Source organism: Morone saxatilis, unplaced genomic scaffold (genome assembly GCF_004916995.1).
Source record: "Morone saxatilis isolate NCDOM2014 unplaced genomic scaffold, NCSU_SB_2.0 Contig23, whole genome shotgun sequence".
NCBI classification, from domain to species: Eukaryota; Metazoa; Chordata; class Actinopteri; family Moronidae; genus Morone; species Morone saxatilis.
In genome coordinates, this window is record NW_023339796.1 from 2,431,554 (window position 1) to 2,451,187 (window position 19,634).

General features: G+C 38.2%; 1 protein-coding gene and 1 non-coding gene across 2 annotated transcripts in view; both read right to left on the reverse strand.

The window, feature by feature from the left end:
• LOC118334431 (double-stranded RNA-specific editase B2-like) overlaps positions 1 to 9,539 on the reverse strand; it is a 33,353-nt gene extending 23,814 nt beyond the window's left edge. The window contains 1 exon segment of the mRNA XM_035670338.1: positions 9,437 to 9,539. Coding sequence (XP_035526231.1) covers positions 9,437 to 9,539 — 103 coding nt within the window.
• On the reverse strand, positions 829 to 916 carry trnas-uga. Its single transcript has one exon. It is a non-coding gene; the product is annotated as a tRNA-Ser (tRNA).
• Positions 9,540 to 19,634: the final 10,095 nt, after the last annotated feature.

Genomic DNA, 19,634 nt, shown 5'->3' on the forward strand with positions numbered 1-19,634 from the left:
TTTCGTTTTCCAGTTAAAAAAGGAGAAGGAAATCAAGCTGGGATGGCCGAGTGGGTTTAAGGCGGTTGGGACTTGAAATCAATGGGGTATTCCGCGCAGTTCGAACCCTGCTCACAGCGATGGCTCCCTTTATGTTTTGGTTTTATGTCCAATACCACTCAAAGACGCAAGTTCCTTGTTTAAGTTCAAGGCTTGTTGGGGTGAGCTTATTTCGCTCCCCAAACAATTCATTATGGGTCATCAAGCCAGCCAGCCAGCCAGCCAGCCAAGCAACTGAAGAATGTATTGCCCAGTGTTTTTACAAACCTTCCTTTGCTGAAACTGGTTTAATCTTACCTAATCACCCAAGCCAATAACTGGCTCCACCTAATCCCTTGACTCTGGTGGGCACGCCGATGTGGATGTGGGGTATTTTCACTGAAGTGCCATTGGTGAAACCACCAAGATGCCCACTCTGGGATCTGCAGGTACAGGAAGTCATTGACTTTGACTGCCAAGTAAAACTTGGTCAGGAGGGACTAACCTTCAGTGCATTAGGTGTATAACACTGTCTGTAGCTGAGGTGTTGAGTCTTTTAGATCAAGACAGAACAGCTCCAGTTACCTGCCGCAAGCAGTGGTTTAAGCATTCATCCTGGGACACCCACTTTTTGCACGTTCAAACCCTGCTCTCAGTGATAAAAAGCTCTTTTAGGAAGTTTAATCTTTTTGACAATGAATGAAGTCAATGGCTCTTTGTACTTGTTGTATTGACAGTTCAGAGCTCCATGGTTCAACCAATGACAACATAAAGAGGAGCCTATTGGGGATCCTTCCAAGATACTGTAAACGCTGTGAGCAGGCGTTTGGAAACCTGCGCGGGGAACCCCATTGGATTTCAAGTCCAACGCCTTAATTAACCACTCGGCCATCACAGCTTAGTGCGAAATTGCCACACACTTACAACTCACCGAATTGCGTTCATTCAGTATGTATGAATTGCTACGGCCATATTGTATGACTTTAATGCACACGTTTTTACAGGTTTGCAACAGCTGTGATGGTGTTGTGTAAGGTGTTGGACTCGAAATCCAATGAGGTATTCCTGCGCAGGTTTAAACCCTGCTCACAGTGTGGAAAGGTTAAAGTTGAAACGTTTGAGAGATTAGAGAGAATCCAATAACAATGGGCATGTTGTCAATGCTTTGTCTTCTAATCCTAACACAACCAACTTTGTAAGCATTGAACATTTTTGATGAAGTCAGAATAAAGGAATATATCTACCTTGCACTTGAAAAGTATGAGCTGGGAAGCCCAAGTGGGTAAGTATAGTTGCTTGATAGGCTGGGTTTAGCTTTGCTAAAGGTGGAAACAAAAGATCCAATCAAACTTGGAAATTTTCATTGCAGCACCTTCAGAGGTTACAAACAAAGAAGAATCTGTGACAGGAAACCATTTACAATGCCAACAATCCTGAGGCAGCTTCAGACCCATTCACACTTTGAATCAGGTGACTCTAACGACTGTCACTTCACAGCCAGATGGACTAGCAACCACAGTCCTTTGATGATGGTCCTTTGGTTTGAGATGTATCTCTGGCAAAACTCTGCAGTTAAAGGGTTAGCCATTGTTTTTCTTCAGATTTTCAGAATTCACAATAAAATGATGCAGCAAATTAACTATTTTACCTGAATCATGTTTGCAACAAGTGTTTTTAGCCCAGGGTTAACTCTGCCAAAAGATGCGAGATTCACAATCTTCTGTACGTGTCAAAATTAATAAAATGCTGAATATCCTTTGGGTATAGAGAATGGATGTTTCGTAATCTTCTCTTTCAATGAACACTGCTTGAGATTTTATTTGATTGTGCTTTCTGGCTCTCTCACAAAGTGTGATTACCAAGTGGACTAAATTTTTAAACCCTGCTCCTTCATCTTGGAGTAAATCTAAGGGATGTAAAGAAGGATCTGTGAAGAGGACCTGAGCCAACACATGACCTAATTCCTTGTCAGAAGAGGAAACATTGAATCAACTCCTTTTTTTCAGCTCACAAAGGATCTGAGATAATGTAGACTACAGTTTACAAACTCAACATAAAAAGAAAAACCTTCCCTCTTACCCTTTTATCTTTCATCTCTGAGAAAAATGTGCTCTGACAATGCCACACTTGGAGCTTTGATCACCTCTCTGTAGGTGTGTGGGCGGGTTGAGAAAACAAATAGCTGACAGCACATTCAAGTGAGCTGACAAACACCTAAACATGTGCACGTTATGTTCACACAAACACATGCCCTTACACCCACAAGTACACAGACAATCACAACTGGGATTAACAGACCAAAGTGAATAAAAATAACACTAGTTGCTTGTAAATTGCAAACACATTGAACACAGCAGACTATTCTTCCTAGAAATTATGTTTGTTTTGGACAATGCTGCCGCACAATTTAGATACAATGGGGGGAAAATACTTACAAAGCCCCTACATGTAAATTTTTACATGATTATTGTAATTTCCAACATAGTTCAAACCCTGAGAAATTCTGTAATTTTGTTCACCTGACACTACGTTTCTTACTTGCTTATGTCTGCATCCCATGTGACATAATTTATATGCTGATTCAGCTGTGATAGAGAAGCAGTGAGACTTGAGAGAAGTGGGAATGAATGAGGACTAACAGCAAATCCAACAGCTCGAATCAAGCGACATCTTGACAACAGCAGCGTTGTTTAAGATTCGATGCTTAAGATCAGAAGAATCTGATTGTTGTGGAACAGAAAATATGTTTTTATGCTGATGAGTTCCAACATGATGGCCGAGTGGTTAAGGCATTGGATTTGAAATCCAATGGGGTTTCCTTCAAATCCTGCTCACAGCGATGAAGCGTCCCTCAGCTATCTGTGAATGCATATGCTGAGGAAGTCATAATGAATCTGAAGGTTTCAGAACAACCAGCAAGAGTAAAGATTTAGTTAACTTATTTCAACACAGTCTTCTAACTTCACTAAAACAAATACTGGTGGACTTATTGATACAATCGATGATTTAACAGTAACTTAAGTAATTAACTGGCTACAAACTCTCTCCTCTTCCTCCATTTCATACCTCTCCTGATGCTGAGTAAGAATCCTGGTTAGAACCGCTGGAAATCAGCCGGCCTCCATTGAAGCTGTGAGCTGCTGGGTCCTCCAGCTCCTACACTAGTAGTGTTTAAACTCCCTGTTCTTTGAGCTCCCAGCCCAGATACACACAGTTAATGGGACCAGTAGCAGCAGCTAGTACATGCATATGCATATATCACTGGTAAGCGACCCAAGAGAAAACGACTATCCGACTAATAAAAACTGTGTTGGCTAAGACTCAAACGATTAAGTCGACCATTAGGGGGCAGCCCTATTGTTTTCATTATTTTATAATTGCCTGAAAATAAGAATTGGTGTGTCATGTTTCTACAGTAGCCCAAAACAGACAACACTGAAATGAGGGGCAGTATTCAGTTGGTTGCAATCTACAAGTTCACCACTAGATGCAACTAAATTCTTTACACATGGATCGTTACAATAAAATAAAATAAATTCAAATTAAAACCTTTTTTAGACAAAACCACTAATCAATTAATCGATGGCACAAATATCTGTTAGTTGCATCCCTGAACCAGGTTAATATATGTTTTGTTACAATTGTCATGTAAATGGTTAATTCATAATCAGAATAACCATGTCATTACAATCTGTTGCTGTTTTCACATTGTTTCAATTGTTTGATCATTAATCAAAGTCTGTCTCAGTCATAGTTTTTAGCTGCTGTTGGGGCACCAGAGCCTAGACACCAGTAAATTCAGAGTCAGGATCTCGTCAGCTGCTTCGGATGCAACAGCGGTTTGTCTTGGACAACTGGAGATGCATAATCAAAATTTACATTGACACAAATGATTACCATCAATATCAGACTAAACCTGCCTTTAAAAAACATATAAGGGGAAACCCACTCAAGAAACTAACTGAAACTAAACTGAATTCAGAACAAAATGTAAAAAAATCTATAATAGTTCTGAGAATCACATCCACCTGAAAATGTTTTCCACTGTTAGGTACAGCCAGAAAAAAACACACAAACACATATTTTGTCATGCAAGTATGTCTAAAATCCACTATTTTATCAACGTTATCTAAACTTTAACTTTTTTCCAAACTCAGAGTCAACCACATCTGCATGTGTGCACCATTTTGCATACAGCTCTTATTTATTTATTGTCTATAATTTCATTGTTGCATTTGAGTGTTTGTGATTTTTTACCACAGATCAATGTCAAATATAATTTTCTTTCCCACGCAGTGAGAACAGACTACAAAGCTTTTCTAAGTCTAAATTTAGTTCAGTGCAGCAACTCATCAAATCACACTCCAGCAACAAAGCCAGCCAAAGCTTTGACGTCTGCTTTCAAACCATCAGACTGATGATCATTATTTGGAAATGAGTGATGAAATTATTGCTTGAAACATATGGTAATCTGCAATGAAATTGCAATGAGAGATAATAACAATGACAGCAATAATCTATGGCAGGCTGTTGACTGCTGACAATGGCCTCGTTTCAACCTTTAATACCCCCCGCCTGCTGCTTTACTGTCACTTTATCAGTTTGAAATATTAGGTTTCATTTGTCTCTAATTGTGGACTGTATGTGTTGTTGGTGAAACATTGTTTTATTTTTAATTTTGTTTATGCAACCGAGTTCTGGATAAAAGCTATGAGCGGTTAAATTTTATCTGTCACCAATAAAATGTGGCTTCCACTCATGGCGGCCAGTGGAAGAAGGATTGATTTAATTTGTAAAAGAAACTACTCACGGATGAGCGGCTTGTGCTCGTGATAGTGCAGGATGTTAACGTTAATGGTCGTCTTCCCTGGCTGAGACGTTACGTTAACTAGCTCACCTGGCACCATGGAGAGAGCGAACATTCAGCTACAGTTGGCGGGTTGGTTGGGTTCGATAGATAGAAAATAGTTCCTACATGAAACTGCTCACAGCAAGGTTTGTGGATTATCTTTTTGGTGCTTTGAGTACCTAAAGCCAAGTGCTATCTGGTTCCATTATATTATAGGAGGTAAATCTCCAAAACAATCTACGTTGGTAAAAAGCACTACAGGTAAGAGGAAAAATATGTACTTTTGATCTTAGGGTGAAGAGCCCCTTTCACTCATACAGCCACTAGAGCTCAGCTGACACTACAGTGAGAAGTCATTGCACATTTTAATGTAATTATTTAAATACATATATGGCTATATTTGATCAGACAATAAAACAATGTATCTCTTGTTATTCAAATGCACTGTTTTCATTCTCATAATAGTTATTCAACCTCGGGGAAGGACAAGTTAAATAAATGCATTCTTATTTTGCTCGTATGAGAATCCACTCACTGACTTTCACTATAACAAATCAACATTATATGAAGTAAAGGAAACTGTCCTTTTTCATTTTTTATGTGTGTGTGTTTAATATTTTGATCTCTCAATGTGATAGCTTAGGATGAAACAAATGTAATTTTGCTAAAAACTGATTGAAAATAGATTTTTTTTTTTAAACGCAGTTAATATCCTAACAGATAAGCATGTTGTCTGTCTGGTAGATTCAAACACCACTGGTTTTATCCCCCAGAGGATAAATGTGTGTGGACGGAATGAAAGAGTTGCACTTACCCCTCCTTTGTTACTACCCCCACTGAACTGCCCTTGAGCAAGGCTCTTTACCCCCTGACTGCACCAGTAAAGACAGTGGTGTCTGGTGGGTATTCAGCAATAATACTGCAGTTTACACACAAACGTAACTTGCGTATTTAACATTTCATGCCACTTTCTTTACATTAATCTGACAGCTTTAGTTACTTTACGGATTAAGACTTTACACTTAATTATAAGTGTAAAGGCTTATAAAATATGATGCACTGTTGTTTATGGTTTTAAATAATGTGCTTTGGTGTGTTGGCTCCAAATGTGTAGTTGTCTGTGCCCAGTTGGCGAACTACGAGTGTGTTAACGATACCGATTCAGTTCATACCCCAGCAAACTTTGTGGGTTAAAAAGTGAAACCTTGAAGACTAAATGTCATGGAAGAAAATGATCTCGAGCGTAAAAATAGTGCATAAAAGAGTCTAACGTAACTGCCTGAAGCCTGAAAGATGAGCACTGATACGCATCTGTGGTTATTTTTAGGTAGGAATCCTTATATACGCCGCATATCTGCATCCCTACACCTGTGAGTGAAGCTGCTGCTCGGTGGCTCATTGGCTTTGGAATAAAAAAATCCCAATAAAATGGGCACTTGAATTCCCTAGAAAATGGCCTCTTCAGTGGTGATCTCGTAACGATACAACTCACGATACTGGAGTTGATTTAATTCAATCAAAAATCTATATTTCTTTTTGTGAAGTGAAACAGATGTCCACATATTTGTGTCTCTCGATATATATTTTTACATTCCTAGTGGATGTAACTTTAAAATCCAACCACTAATTAAGATTGTGGATTTGGTAAACCTCCCTGGCTCTCACAGATTACTTAATGACGCTAAATCAGCAAGAAGGAGGATCTACGTGTCTAGTTTTATCATCTCACAGGAGAAACAATAAAAGTAAAATGCAGAAAATCTACAGATTTCTCCTTATAGTGTAACTATTTTACATATTCAGCTCTGTTGGGGATCAAAACTCAAACCTTGGCAGCGTTTAGCAGCACTTCCCTTCACACTGGGCTGCAGAGAAAATGGGACCCCTTAACTCTCGCAGAGTTAGTACCACACTTTACCCGCTGAGCATCCCTGCAATTAAGTTAAATGGCCACACAAACCATATTGCTAATGTTTTCATGAAGCCAGAGCCCCAGAGAAGTGTGGAGATTGCAGAATCCATCAGTGAAATTGCACACTGACATGCCCCACTAGGTTTGACTGCACGATGGAGCTCACTTATCCAAAAATGCATCCAATACACAGATATGTCCACAAAACGCGTGACATGTCATCAAAAACCTGACAGACCCATCACAGACAGCAGCTGTTTGTTCCATGTTGGAGAATCATAATCCTCACTGAAAGCGGGACGATCGAATGTTTTCTCCGACCAGATTTCACAGCCAGGAAACGACAGTTTGTTAATTTGACTGAAAAAAGCCGGCAGAAGGGGGGATTTTACAGCCTAATGGCAATTTGTTTTTTTACTGAAAGGCCGGCAATGACTTCATCCTGTCGTCTGCACACAGAGAACAATCCTTATTAACACAATAATTTCATAATGTGCTTGATGGACTTTGTCCAGTAATTCCCAACAGGGAGAGAGTTTAGTTTTCATGTAACAAAGTAGCTAAAATCATTTAAATTTCAACCCGAATCAGCAAAAGATTTTATTTATTTCAGTGCAGAATTAGGACCTGATTCACATTTTAAACATAAATGTTGTGCAATGGTTAGATTTAACTTAACGACTAGAAAGCTTTAACTTTTCCACCAAATTTGACCTTTTATGTTTAGCTTAGCATTACGCTACAAGGGTTGTTCTGTTGCATGAAGCTTCGGGAGCTCAGATTTGGTTCTTTTGCAAATGTAATTTCCAATTATCTAGCGAGGAGAGAGTGTGGCCGATGTGTTGCATTAGCATGGTGAGCTAATGGTCACTAATGGATGAATCGCCTGTTGTTCAGGTGTTTCACTGTGGACGGAGGTCTCCACTGAAGCAACCAGAAACTAACGTGGGTTATAAACACTGTTATATTCAGAGTAAACAGAGACACTTGAGAAAAAGATGCCACCTTCTGTTTGTAAAGTGACATCTGGCATTAAAGTACAGCTCATTGTCCGATACAGTGGAAGCATTAGCTAAGTGCGTTCTGGCCCTATAAAATATAAAATAGTGGGATTTGAGGAACTAAACTGAGTGATGATTTTCTGGAAGCATTTATTTTTCATGAAAAAAAAGGGGCAATGGGTCATTAATGAAAGTGGAATAGGCTTAGCGCACTTTGAATAACCATTGGATTTAATACAAAAAGCCATCATGGAGTAATCTGCAGCGTTTACTGAGGATTAGCATGTGGAGAACAATGCCAGTTTAATCCTAAAAAGGCCCAACTGTTGCCCAGACGACCGTAATTATGATTACAAGAGCGCACACCATGATGAGGCATTTCATTTGTGCACATACATGTGTGTGATGCAGACTAAATAGACAGTGAACGTACGCTGTTTTCAGATTTATAAGACTTTTGTTCCACCAGTTGAGCCTGTGAATGTGAAATATTAGCAGATATAAATCCACACTCACACTATTGTAAGATCAAAAATGGGATTTTATTGTTTATCGCTGCAGCAAAGATGATGCACATCAACTTTCTGTCACTTCTTCAAATTAAGTCCTCATTTGAATGTTGGAGTGCTTTTATTTTGTAGTTCTTGGATGTAAATTGTGGTTCTTTTACTGCTTCTTTCCAGTTTTAGCCACGTTAGCAGAGGCATTCAATTTCTTGGCAACTTTTAGATGAACTGCCACGAAATTAACAAATAATAATAACTTCCATTCATTCAAAACTCTATTTTTTCGAATAATTTAGTACTTTTACTTCGAGCATAAACGGTGCACACGTTAAAAATAGTAGTAAAAAGTCAACATTTCAACCATCCAAAATGTGGCTGTCCTTTCAACGTAGATTAGCTTAGCACGTAGCATATCCAAGTACAGGAAAGGAGAAAGTTGACCAAGGTTGGTTCAACTCTTATTGGAGCTGTCCAAAAGGGGGCGGGGCTTATAAAGGGGCCAATTTCATAATGACATTAATCACATTTAGCTGATACCATGATCCAAATTGGAGCTATATTAATAAACTTGATTTGATTGCAATTAATAAAATTTGATTTTTAAGACATACAAAAAATATATTTTCACCCAAATTGTGGTTAAACATACTTTTAATAAATTATTAAAATTGCAAATTATTATTATTTGGCTTCTTTTTCCCCTGGGGATTCAGTCTACCATTACAAATGTGATTATTTGGCTTACAATGGGCTAATTTCTGCCTCCAAAGCACCCGTATACATGTGCCTAATACACCAATATAATCATTTTATCATCCCAAGTTTGTTTGTTACCATGTTTTTTTTAACTCATTTGGGATACAGAGGACATGTAGCTCATTCTGAACACAGTTATTGTAAGTTAGTGTATTGAATGTAATGTTATATAATCCACATATCATTAAAACTGTAATCTGTTATAGGTTAATCATACTTTCATTTAAAAACATGCCATAAAGTAAACAAATAAAGCTGATAAAAATGAGACAAGGAACCTGTAGATAATTTTAAAGATGCCACAATAAAGTCCCTGTAAACATAAACCATTGATATTAAAGTAAATATATAATCAGTAAACAATCATATAAACTTCACCAAACAACACACTAACCTTTGCCTTTACACCTCCTCCTCCTCTTCCGCTTGGACTTTCCTTTCATATCACGGTCTGACCTCTCCATGTTCCTGCAGCACGTCCCATGTACCTGTGCCATTTCAAAGGTGGGAGGAGGGAGATTTTCTTCTTATTCTTTTTCCTCCCCCCTCAGTAGTTTTATCCTCTGCTGCTTCTTCTCTTTCTTCTTGTCTGAAAAGCAGCAAAAAGAAACCCCAAACCAAAAAACGCTGAGAGAAGATTGAGAGTGCAGCTCTGCAGCGGGGAGCCCAGCACTGTGGCTGACTTCCCCCCCCTGCTGCCGGCTTTAGGAGGCAGGCGGCTGCTCAGCCTGTGACATCATGATGAGGAGGATGAGAGGAAGAGCTTTGGTTCGTGAATCAGCATCTGTAGTTATTAAACATCTAAATAATATGCCACGTTGAATTCATTCAGCTGGTGCTTTTTATTCACAGCGATGTAAATGTGCAGTAGAGTGTAATATGAAAGTATGTTCTCCACTAACGAGTAGTGTAACTAATTAAAAATAACTCCTTACAACAATAATTTTTACTGTTTTCAATTCAGTCACATTCCAGGATTAATTTATGTAGCTAGTTTATATTCAGTAGTTGGTTTCAGTGGTCCAAATTTTGGATTTTCAGTGGTGAAAGTAACTACTCATGTTACTGTTATTAAGTTGATAGATCGCCCCCGAGAATCAGCTGAAGACACATACGACCGACATGTATGAAAATTGGTACACACATGTATCATGATCAGAGAAGCAAAAAAGCCTCTTGGACCCATACCCCAAACCCAACAGGAAGTTGGCTCTTTTGAATTTAGTGGTCATTTTCGGTGATTTTTTTGCTTTGTATTTGAACGAACTCCTCCGAGGGAATTCGGATCGACTTTAAATTTGGTGAGTTAAATCTAAAGACGTTAACAGTTAAAAGTTGTGCCATCTGTGACTGTGCGTTGAGCGATTCGCCATGAAACAGGAAGTTGTCATAACTTTAGGGTACATGTCGTGGTCCACACATTACACCCCAACACGTGCAGAGTGCGAGGGGCCTGATCTTCGCTGCTTGCAGCTTTAATTAAATTGTATGTGATATGATTTCATTCATTATCCACATTGTCAACAAGAAAACAAGAAGATATAACTGTAATCCCACATTTCATTGGTACTAACTTCTTTCTCACTCAAATGTTTAATGCAGAATGCTGAGTCTCATCAGTCAACACCAAATCTATAGTGCCTGGACTAAACATGGCAAATCTCTGGTTAGGTCCTTTAATATCTAAATAATAAACTGATTATTCTTCTTTTATTACATTTAGTAGCAGTTATCAATATGATATGACTGAATCTTGACAAAATATAAAATAATATAATAAAAGAACTAATAAAAAACATGCCCATTATGATTGAACTATTCTGGAAAGTTCAACATTATCCACACATAAATAAACATATCATATGTAGGAGTTATAAATACTGCATGCACCCTGTAATATGCTACATTTACACACATATTAAACATTAAAGCACTAAAATGTGGGTTAGAAACATGCTCCTGCTGTGTCGTTTCTGCAGCAGCAGGAGACAAACTGAGCTTCTGCAGCACTTTTATCTTCTTTGTGTCTCCTGCTTGTTCTGCTGGCTGCAAAACAAACTCTGTGAGAAGATTTGAAATGTTAAAATTAAAACAAAGCAGTGAAATAAACAACAATTGTCGTATGTATTTCCTTTTATGTACGAATTTAAATGAAAAACTGACCATTTTTTTGTCTTAATTAACTGAGTGGAGTTCTTCTCATAATTATCTTATCTTGGTATGTATTTCTGTGTTGCTTCTCTTATTCTTTATTCAATTTTAATGTAAAATTAAAATAAAATGTCCAATCATAGCTTGGGTGCTTTGTGATTTTAAACAATTCATTAAAAAACAGATAAAATAAGATAATTGTCCCTTTAACTGTGATTTTCATTTAATTATGACACGGTACTTCATATTGAATATTCACAGACTCTGTCTATATGTCTGATTCACTGAGGCATTAAAAAAGCTGATCTATGTAAAGTGAAAATAAAACAGCAAAGTCAGATAAAGTTAATGAGTCGAAGTCAGTTGAGGAAGACGATTTGCCTGTGGAGGTCAGAATAAAAACAATATATTAATATTTATTGTTACATTTTTTTTTTTTTCCTAAATCAACCTCTCCATCCAGCTCTCTCTGTTCTTCAGTAATGTATCATTATCTGTCATATATTCCTCCATTAGGAATTATTAGTGAACAGTTAAGCAGTTATCAACTACCTGATTCTTTCCTCACTTGTTTATATATTAAGTATTAATTAACTAATAATTAATTAATTAGATTACTAGTAGTTACTCATTAACTAATTGATCACTTGCAGGTTCCTCATTTGTTCCCTGGTAACTACTTTAAAAGTTCTGTGTCCCTTTTTGTGCCAATTATACACGAGACATGAAGAATATTCAGCGTGTACACAACGATGAAGAGTCGATACAGATTATATAGCGTATGTGACGCTGTCAGCAGTGCGGAATAAGATGCTTTTAACAACCTTAAAGAGGGAAAAATTTGGATTTTAATTGGTGAAAACATCAATAATGACCCACAGACCCATTCGTATGTCAGGCCTTCTGCTCCAGGTTTAACTGTTCACGTTACTATTTTGCATCATAATGCCACTTTTGCATAATCTTCTCCACTTCGCCTTTACTGCTAATTAACAGCTCCCGTTTAATCCCTGCCAATCACCTTTTTCTCGAACTGATAATCTGACTGCGTTACATCCGAACTAAGATCCGAATCTGTTTCGCTCCCCGACACCATTTTATTGTTGCTATCGCCGCATTTCATCACTTCACCCCTCCTCTCTCTCTCCGGCCTGTGCAGTGTTTTCACTCCTCTTGGTTTTGCAGGTTTCCAGTGACTGACTCCCTCTTCAGAGGATTAGCGAGATGCTGCTGCGCCTTCTTTGTTTATCTCCAGGTGTGCGCTGAAGGTGGTGTGCTGTATGGATCGTGCCAAGCCTCTGGGATTCACATTCCTTGTAGTATTTCACCTCACTGACTCCAAAAAGCTCCACTGCTGCGTTCTCGTGTTTTATCTTTGAGCTGTCTTGCTTTTTAACTACACTGTGCAGCACCTTGAATCTACCTTTGTGTGTGAAACCTGCTTTATAAATAAAACTGCCTTGCCTTGCCTCGTACAGTTTCTTATGAAGTGCCTTCAATCAACTTTGGATTGTAAGTAAATCATTGATTTGACTTTTCTTTGGAGGACCTACTTCTAAATCCCCTCTGATGCACGTCATTCAAGTAAAAAATAAGGAATTCTTCACTCAGAATACATAATTATGCAATTGTCTCACCCATCTGTGGGCCAGTATTGATTGCCAGATCGGCTGTTTTTAACGAACTGCTGTTAATTTCATAACGATCTTTACTCTCTACTGGCCCATTTTTGGGGTGAGCTCAACATGCGAGAGTAATAATAATTAGAATACATTTTATTTTTAGAGCTTTTCATGATACTCAAAGGCTCTTCACTTGGAAGGAGTGTGGTGGGTGGAGCCGGTCAGTGAGGTAGGAGTGGGGGGGACCTGGATATGGAGGGCTTTGTTGTGGAGGACAGGGGTGATGTGGTCACAGGTGTGGGTTAATTCCTATTTAACACGTAATTCGAAATGTATTTTATGAATGTAAAAGCAACAAGTTGTGGTTTTTCTGTGAGTTTTGTGCTGAACTGACTTCTTAGTAGCCAAACACAGCGATGTCCTGTTGTTTTGTCATTGTTGCCCCTGTTTTCACTCTCAATACTAAGCTAATATGCTGGATAACTGGCGTACAGACATGAGAGTAATATCAATCTTCTCACTTAACTCTCTGCAAAAATAACACAAACACTGAAAAGAAAACGTTTTATTATTATTATTGATATGCCACAGCTTCATCAGAGGTTTATGTTGGATCTCTGCTCTAATTAGCTGCCTTACTCCTCAACACTGTGAAAGCTTTACCCTGAAGGCTGATAACACCAGAGGCAAACTGATGGATGTGGTTCCCACGATTTAATACCCTTAAAGCATCCATTAATCTTCCGAAACTTTTTTTAAAGTATAATTTTATTTGTCTAAAAGTGAACTTTTCTGGAGTTTGAAGGCTCCTGGGACCTCCGGGAAATAAAGAAAGGACACAAACCACCGCCCCTGCCTGAAAACAGGGTACATGCACGACTGCATTTGATGCTGAAGTGGATGAAGGTGAGCTAGAAATAACATTACGGAGCGTGCACGCAGACGCTCTGGAGAAGAACCTGCAGAGAAGTGTGCAGCTATCTGATGTGAGCATCCATGTGATAGAAAACAAAATATTAGGGCAAAAATAATAACATGTCTATCATCTCCTCCTGCTGTGTCCAGACATCCAAACTGTTACAGGTGAGATAAAGTGGATGTGAGACTCTTAGCATCACGCAGACAAAACAGAGGAGAGGCTATTATTGCGTCTGATGAAAAAACAGATAGATTGTACTGTATTTCAGCCTGTGGCTAAGATCCCACAGGGCACGGAGAATGAAGTGCTCTTCAAAATGAGCTCAACATCCCAGCAAATAGGACACGGGAGCTTCCCTGTGCACTCCTGAGGCCAAACATTATACTGTACATTAGATCCATCTCACTGTTCCTCTGTAAGGAGCCGCTGTCGCTGCAGCAGCCTGCAGGCTCTCACCGGCTTCTTCAGTCAGATTTGGCTGCATGTACGGGACAAATGAAGGTGTGTTGTCATCGGGACATTTGTACAGAATTACCACATTTATGATTTTCTCTCTGTCTCTCAGTCTTCACTTTCTTTGCCTGGTTTTTGTGACATACTGTATGTGTGTTTTTATTGGACTGTTTCCTGTTTGAATAATAACAAAATTTTAGTTTTTTAAAATAAATCCACTATTTTTTTTATAAATCCTCTTCCAAATGATTTTTTTTTTAATTCATATAAAATTAGACAATCTCGATGAAGAGTTTGTGCAGTGCTGCATCTGATTCATGTTGCTGTCAGCCTCTATGTCTTTTTTTGTACGACCACTAGGGGGTGCCAAAAAGTTCAGGTTTTACACATATTGGCTTTAAAGCAACATTATCTAACCTTTCTACCTTGAAATAATAACAGCCCTGAAGTCATTTTGTGTGTACTGCTTTACGGCAGTAAGTCACGCACCACCAACTATGTCAGTGATTTTGGTGAAACTGTTGGTAATTTATGTAATTTTTCCTGATGGACGGTAAAGTAGCTGCTGCTAAATGAAGCTGCTGTTAGCTAGTTACCTGGACTGTGTGCTCAGAGCCATGAAACCGGGCTCAGCAGCTTCTATGGACATAGCTAAAGGCAGAGGCGAATACAGCCAAAGAGGACGATGGAGGAAGCCAGGAAGAGAAAAGGGGAGGGGAGCTGCAGGAGTAGAGTAAATGTGGGTCTTCAGTGGTTGGTTGTGAAATAAAAGTCTGCAGATAGACGGCGAACTGGCCTTCCTTGCTGTGTCTTTGTATTGTTGCACTGCAGCTTGATGTTTGGGTTGATGCAATCACAACAAATGCACACGTGTCCATATTTATGACACCTATAATGCAACTGGGGGCAAATCTTACATGGTGTTATTTTAATTTCATGTAATTTACATTGAGGGAGGGGGGCAGCAGATGGTTGGCCCGTCCAGACTGAAATATCTCAACAACTACTGGATGGATTGCCATGAAATTTTACACAGACATTCATGGTCCCCAGAGGATGAATACTAATGAACCAACATTGTAAGGTGCTATGAATAAAGTTTATTATTATAAGTGTATTGAGGCACACTTCATTTCCCACTTTCTCTCCTTTCCCTGTTGGTTTCTCTTTTTATTTTTCTTCCAGTTTACTTTCACCCCCCTTGTGTTTCTATGTGTGTGTGTGTGTGTGTGTGTGTGTGTGTGTGTGTGTGGATGAAGGGTGCGTTAGTTTTATTGTTTTTGAGAGCGACGCTGTGAAGTCAGCCACCCTGGTCACACTTGAGCGAAGTGGCGGGGAGTTTCATTACGCTGTGAAATAACGATCACGCCGTGATTAAGTTGATTAGATTTAAATGAATATTTGAAAGGAGAACCAAATTGCTGATTAAATATTTACTAGTGGTTTCCTTCCTGACAGACGGTGAGATCATATCACATCTCCCAAATGACTGACTCTACTGTACGGGAGAGGCGCTACTACTCCAATATCACATAACTGTAATTATATGTTAATCAGGCTTATTATTGTCAGCTTTAATGATGTTTATTTTTAGTTAGGTAGCTGTTTACATGGGATTGTGTATCTATTGTGATTTATACTTGTAGTAATGATAATAATAAAAATATGCCAGTGATGGAAACTGATTTTATTTACGGAACAATAAACCACTGATGCAAATATTTGTAGAAGAATAGTCAGATATTTTATTTAAGTAAAAGTTGAAACACAAAGTTGAAACACCCAATGTCAAAAAATATTGATAACAATAGTTAACCTACATTAATGAATGCTGTCATTGCTATTACCATTCTTTGTTTTACTTGTAGTTGGGTGGTTATCACAACCTAAGTTTAATAACTGTTCCTATAATGCATTGAGAGAGGTAAAAGTGAAGTATATTGTTGCCATGGAGACTTTTTTGCCTATATATATGTATATATATATACATATATATATATATATATGTTTACATTTTGGACAACTGACACTGTTAAAAATATGCCGAATTAGCTGTTAGCAGTTCCTGTTTTCAGTGTGAAGGTGGATGTACAGACACTGTATTACACTGACAATGGAGACAATGTAAAAACTTCTGTTCTGGAGATAATGAGTGTCTTTTTGTCTTTTCTTTCTAAGCAGATCACACTGAATCTAAAAATATGTGTATCATGATTGTGTGTTAATATCTAGAGTATGAAAGCAATCCACACTAAGGCTTTTAAAGTACCTTCTATCTAACTGTACTTTAGTAAAGAAACAAAGCACTCAGTTACTTTAAATCCGTGAATATACCATTTTTTTTACATATGATGCCTGAGAATGGTTTAATGGTTTTCTGCCATTTATATCATAATGTGTGTTTCACCCCCCATAAAGCTGCATTACAGGAAACGTGGAGCACTGGCGGCTCCAAGTGGCAGCAGGAGGAAACTGGGTAAAGATGGTGAAGCTCTTTAAATGTATGTGAATGCATTAGAGTTACACATTTACAGATATGAACAACACCTTGGATTTTATGTTGCTCAGGTGTTTTACCTCTTTTTTTCCCATTGATTTCATTTTCATCTGGACCTGCTGTTTGCACAACCTCCTTATAAAAAAGATGATCAGTTATGATCCAGTGAGCTTTTATGGTTTGTTTTTTGACACTTCAGACCAAGTTTAGATTCATCTGAGGCCTCCTCCAGTCAAATAAACAATATTTTTTAAAGAAACATTATGTAACATTGCACAATGCAATTCCTAAATTAGTCTTTTACCATTGTTAAACCAGGACCATTAACAGTTACACAGCTTTTATTTAGATTTACTTTTAAAATTTTTTTGAAGGTGAGTTTTCAAATGCAAATCATGTTTTATTATTATTTATTATTTTGTACATTTTAATATCAGCTAAAATTTCATATCTGTATGAGGAGTAAATATTAGTAGAATGTAAACATTACATGTACATTTACATGAACACTGATGCAGATTAAAACTGCATTTTTGCATTACACCCCTAGCCATAATAATACTAATGTATAATAGTAATGTACATGTGGGAATACTAATCATCACAATGTCTTAATATTGGGATCTGGGTGGAATTTCCCCTTCCCCAACCCCCTTCATTTCTATGAAGCTTTGCAGTTCTCCATCCGTCCACTAGATTCCCTCAGACTTTCCCACCTGTCCCAATCACCTGACTCCCACATCCACCTGATCAATTGGGTGTCATTACAGAAAAGTGTTGACTTGCACTTTTGCTTTCCAACATCCTGAACTCAAATCTAACTTTTTATCCGACTCATTCCTGTTAACTTGTGGATTCTTGGCTACTTCTGTTTGGACTTACAAACTGTTCTACCTGCTTGGTTGTCTCCATTTGGGTCCCTTTCCTTGCTGCCTCGTACACACCTGTTGGATTATATACAATTTAACTCATAAATCTTTAAAAATGAGTCAATATGTAGAATGATTTTAAATACCTACATCAGCAACAAGTGTAAAGAAGCATCAGAGCCACAGCATCACTAGATAGTAGGCTAGATGAAAGTAATGATAACGAAAGATAGTTGCTTGAATGTCCTCTGAAAGAAAAATTAGTTTTGTGCTAAAAAGAAGAAAGAAATCATTTAAATAACAGAGTTAACACACTCAGAAATAGGTTTTTGTCATGCAGATGCAGGTATTAATGTTAAAGTAACGGAGGCTGTTCTGAACCTAACTGACTTCTTTATATGCTCAACACTACAGCTGGCACTGAAATTAATTTGTTCCCTATCACCTCCTTGCAGACATTTTGATAAGATATCTTCCAATGAGCAGCTGGTGCGTAGAACGAAGTCGATCAAAAGGATCCTAATTACAGCAGAAAGCTGAAAGTCACTCTGCTTTAAAGAAAAAATTTCCAGATTGTGAGGAATATCTACGTTATTGATAAACCTGGAGCGATTGGCTCATCTTTGAATTATGAGCCGATGGTAGACGTCATGTGTACACATGCTGGTCCTGTTCCTCCTGTTGCCTCTGTGGGAAATCATACTGTTAGAGACAGCACAAAGTTTGTTAATTTCATACTATGATTATAAATAAATAAAACACACAGTGATCTTCAAGCACATTGCATTAAGTGGTGCAAAAGTAGATTTACTCAAGTTCAATTCTGAGATACTGTACTTGTACTTTCCTTGAGTATTTACATTTTTTGGTACCTCATACTTCTACTATATTACATTTCAAAAAGAAATATTGTACTTTTAACTTCACTCCATTTATTTGACAGCTGTAGTTACTTTACAGATGACGATTAAGATAAAAAAAACTGTAATGAGCATCTAAAATATAATGCATTGTAATACAGTAAATAAAACCAGCCAACATATTTTCGGAATTTGCACAAAACACACTCATTCTGACAGTTGTCAGATGTTCAGATGGTGCATATCTGTTATTGTTGGGAGACCCGGGCCTGGCTCTGGGTACGCTAGACCCAGGATCTCTCTGGTCTAATTGAGAAATTAAATGCTTGCTTGAAATTTGGGCAGACAAAAACCTACTATCACCACTGAACCTTGCACAGAAAAATGCTGCGAAAAGAGTATTTACATGATGCACGTGGGTACAGTAGGACATTATAACAATGCCATGACAAACTAAGAGAAATTTAGGCTCCAATACAGAAAGCTGTGGGGATCTGGTTCATAAGTCTCGTAGCTCAACTGACGAAAAGGACTGATTTTCATGGTATGATACAGTGGACAGCATAATCAAACCAAAAACCACAAAGTGAGGCTAATTTTATTGAGTTGCAACCCATCACACCACCTCCGGTAAAACCATCAAAATCTTCACCAACCATCCGATCAAGAGAACATTGGACTGGTTCGTCCACCAGTGCACAATTAACAATTTCATATATCGAGATCTTAATGGTGAAATTCACTGGTCAAATTGTTCTGTGCATTCAAAGCAAGGCTGGAGGCTGGTAAGAGTAACTAAACAGTAAGAACTGAACATCAAGCAAACTGAATGGTTGATCCAACTGCTGCTAGGAGGGTTGAAGAAAAATCACTTGTGTGTGAAAGCCTCGATAACCCCTCCCTCTTCTTCCTGATTCAAACCCATTAAGGTCCAATGTATGGAGATATTTCGATGACTCCTCCCCTTAAAAATATCTGCCAGGTTATAGATAAGTGTAACAAACATATGGTGGAGTGAGAGAGTTGATAAGCCTCATTTACTGCCGATCGGTGAGTAAACAAAGATGGACATGTTTTGGATTAAACTGCAAACTCTGCTGAAAAAAAGTGGAACAATTTTTAGTTCTGTAACATTGAGAGGTGAAATGGCGCAGAAAGGAGTTCAGCTGGACCGAGAAACCTTCTCTTGTTCGATCTGTCTGGATCTACTGAAGGATCCGG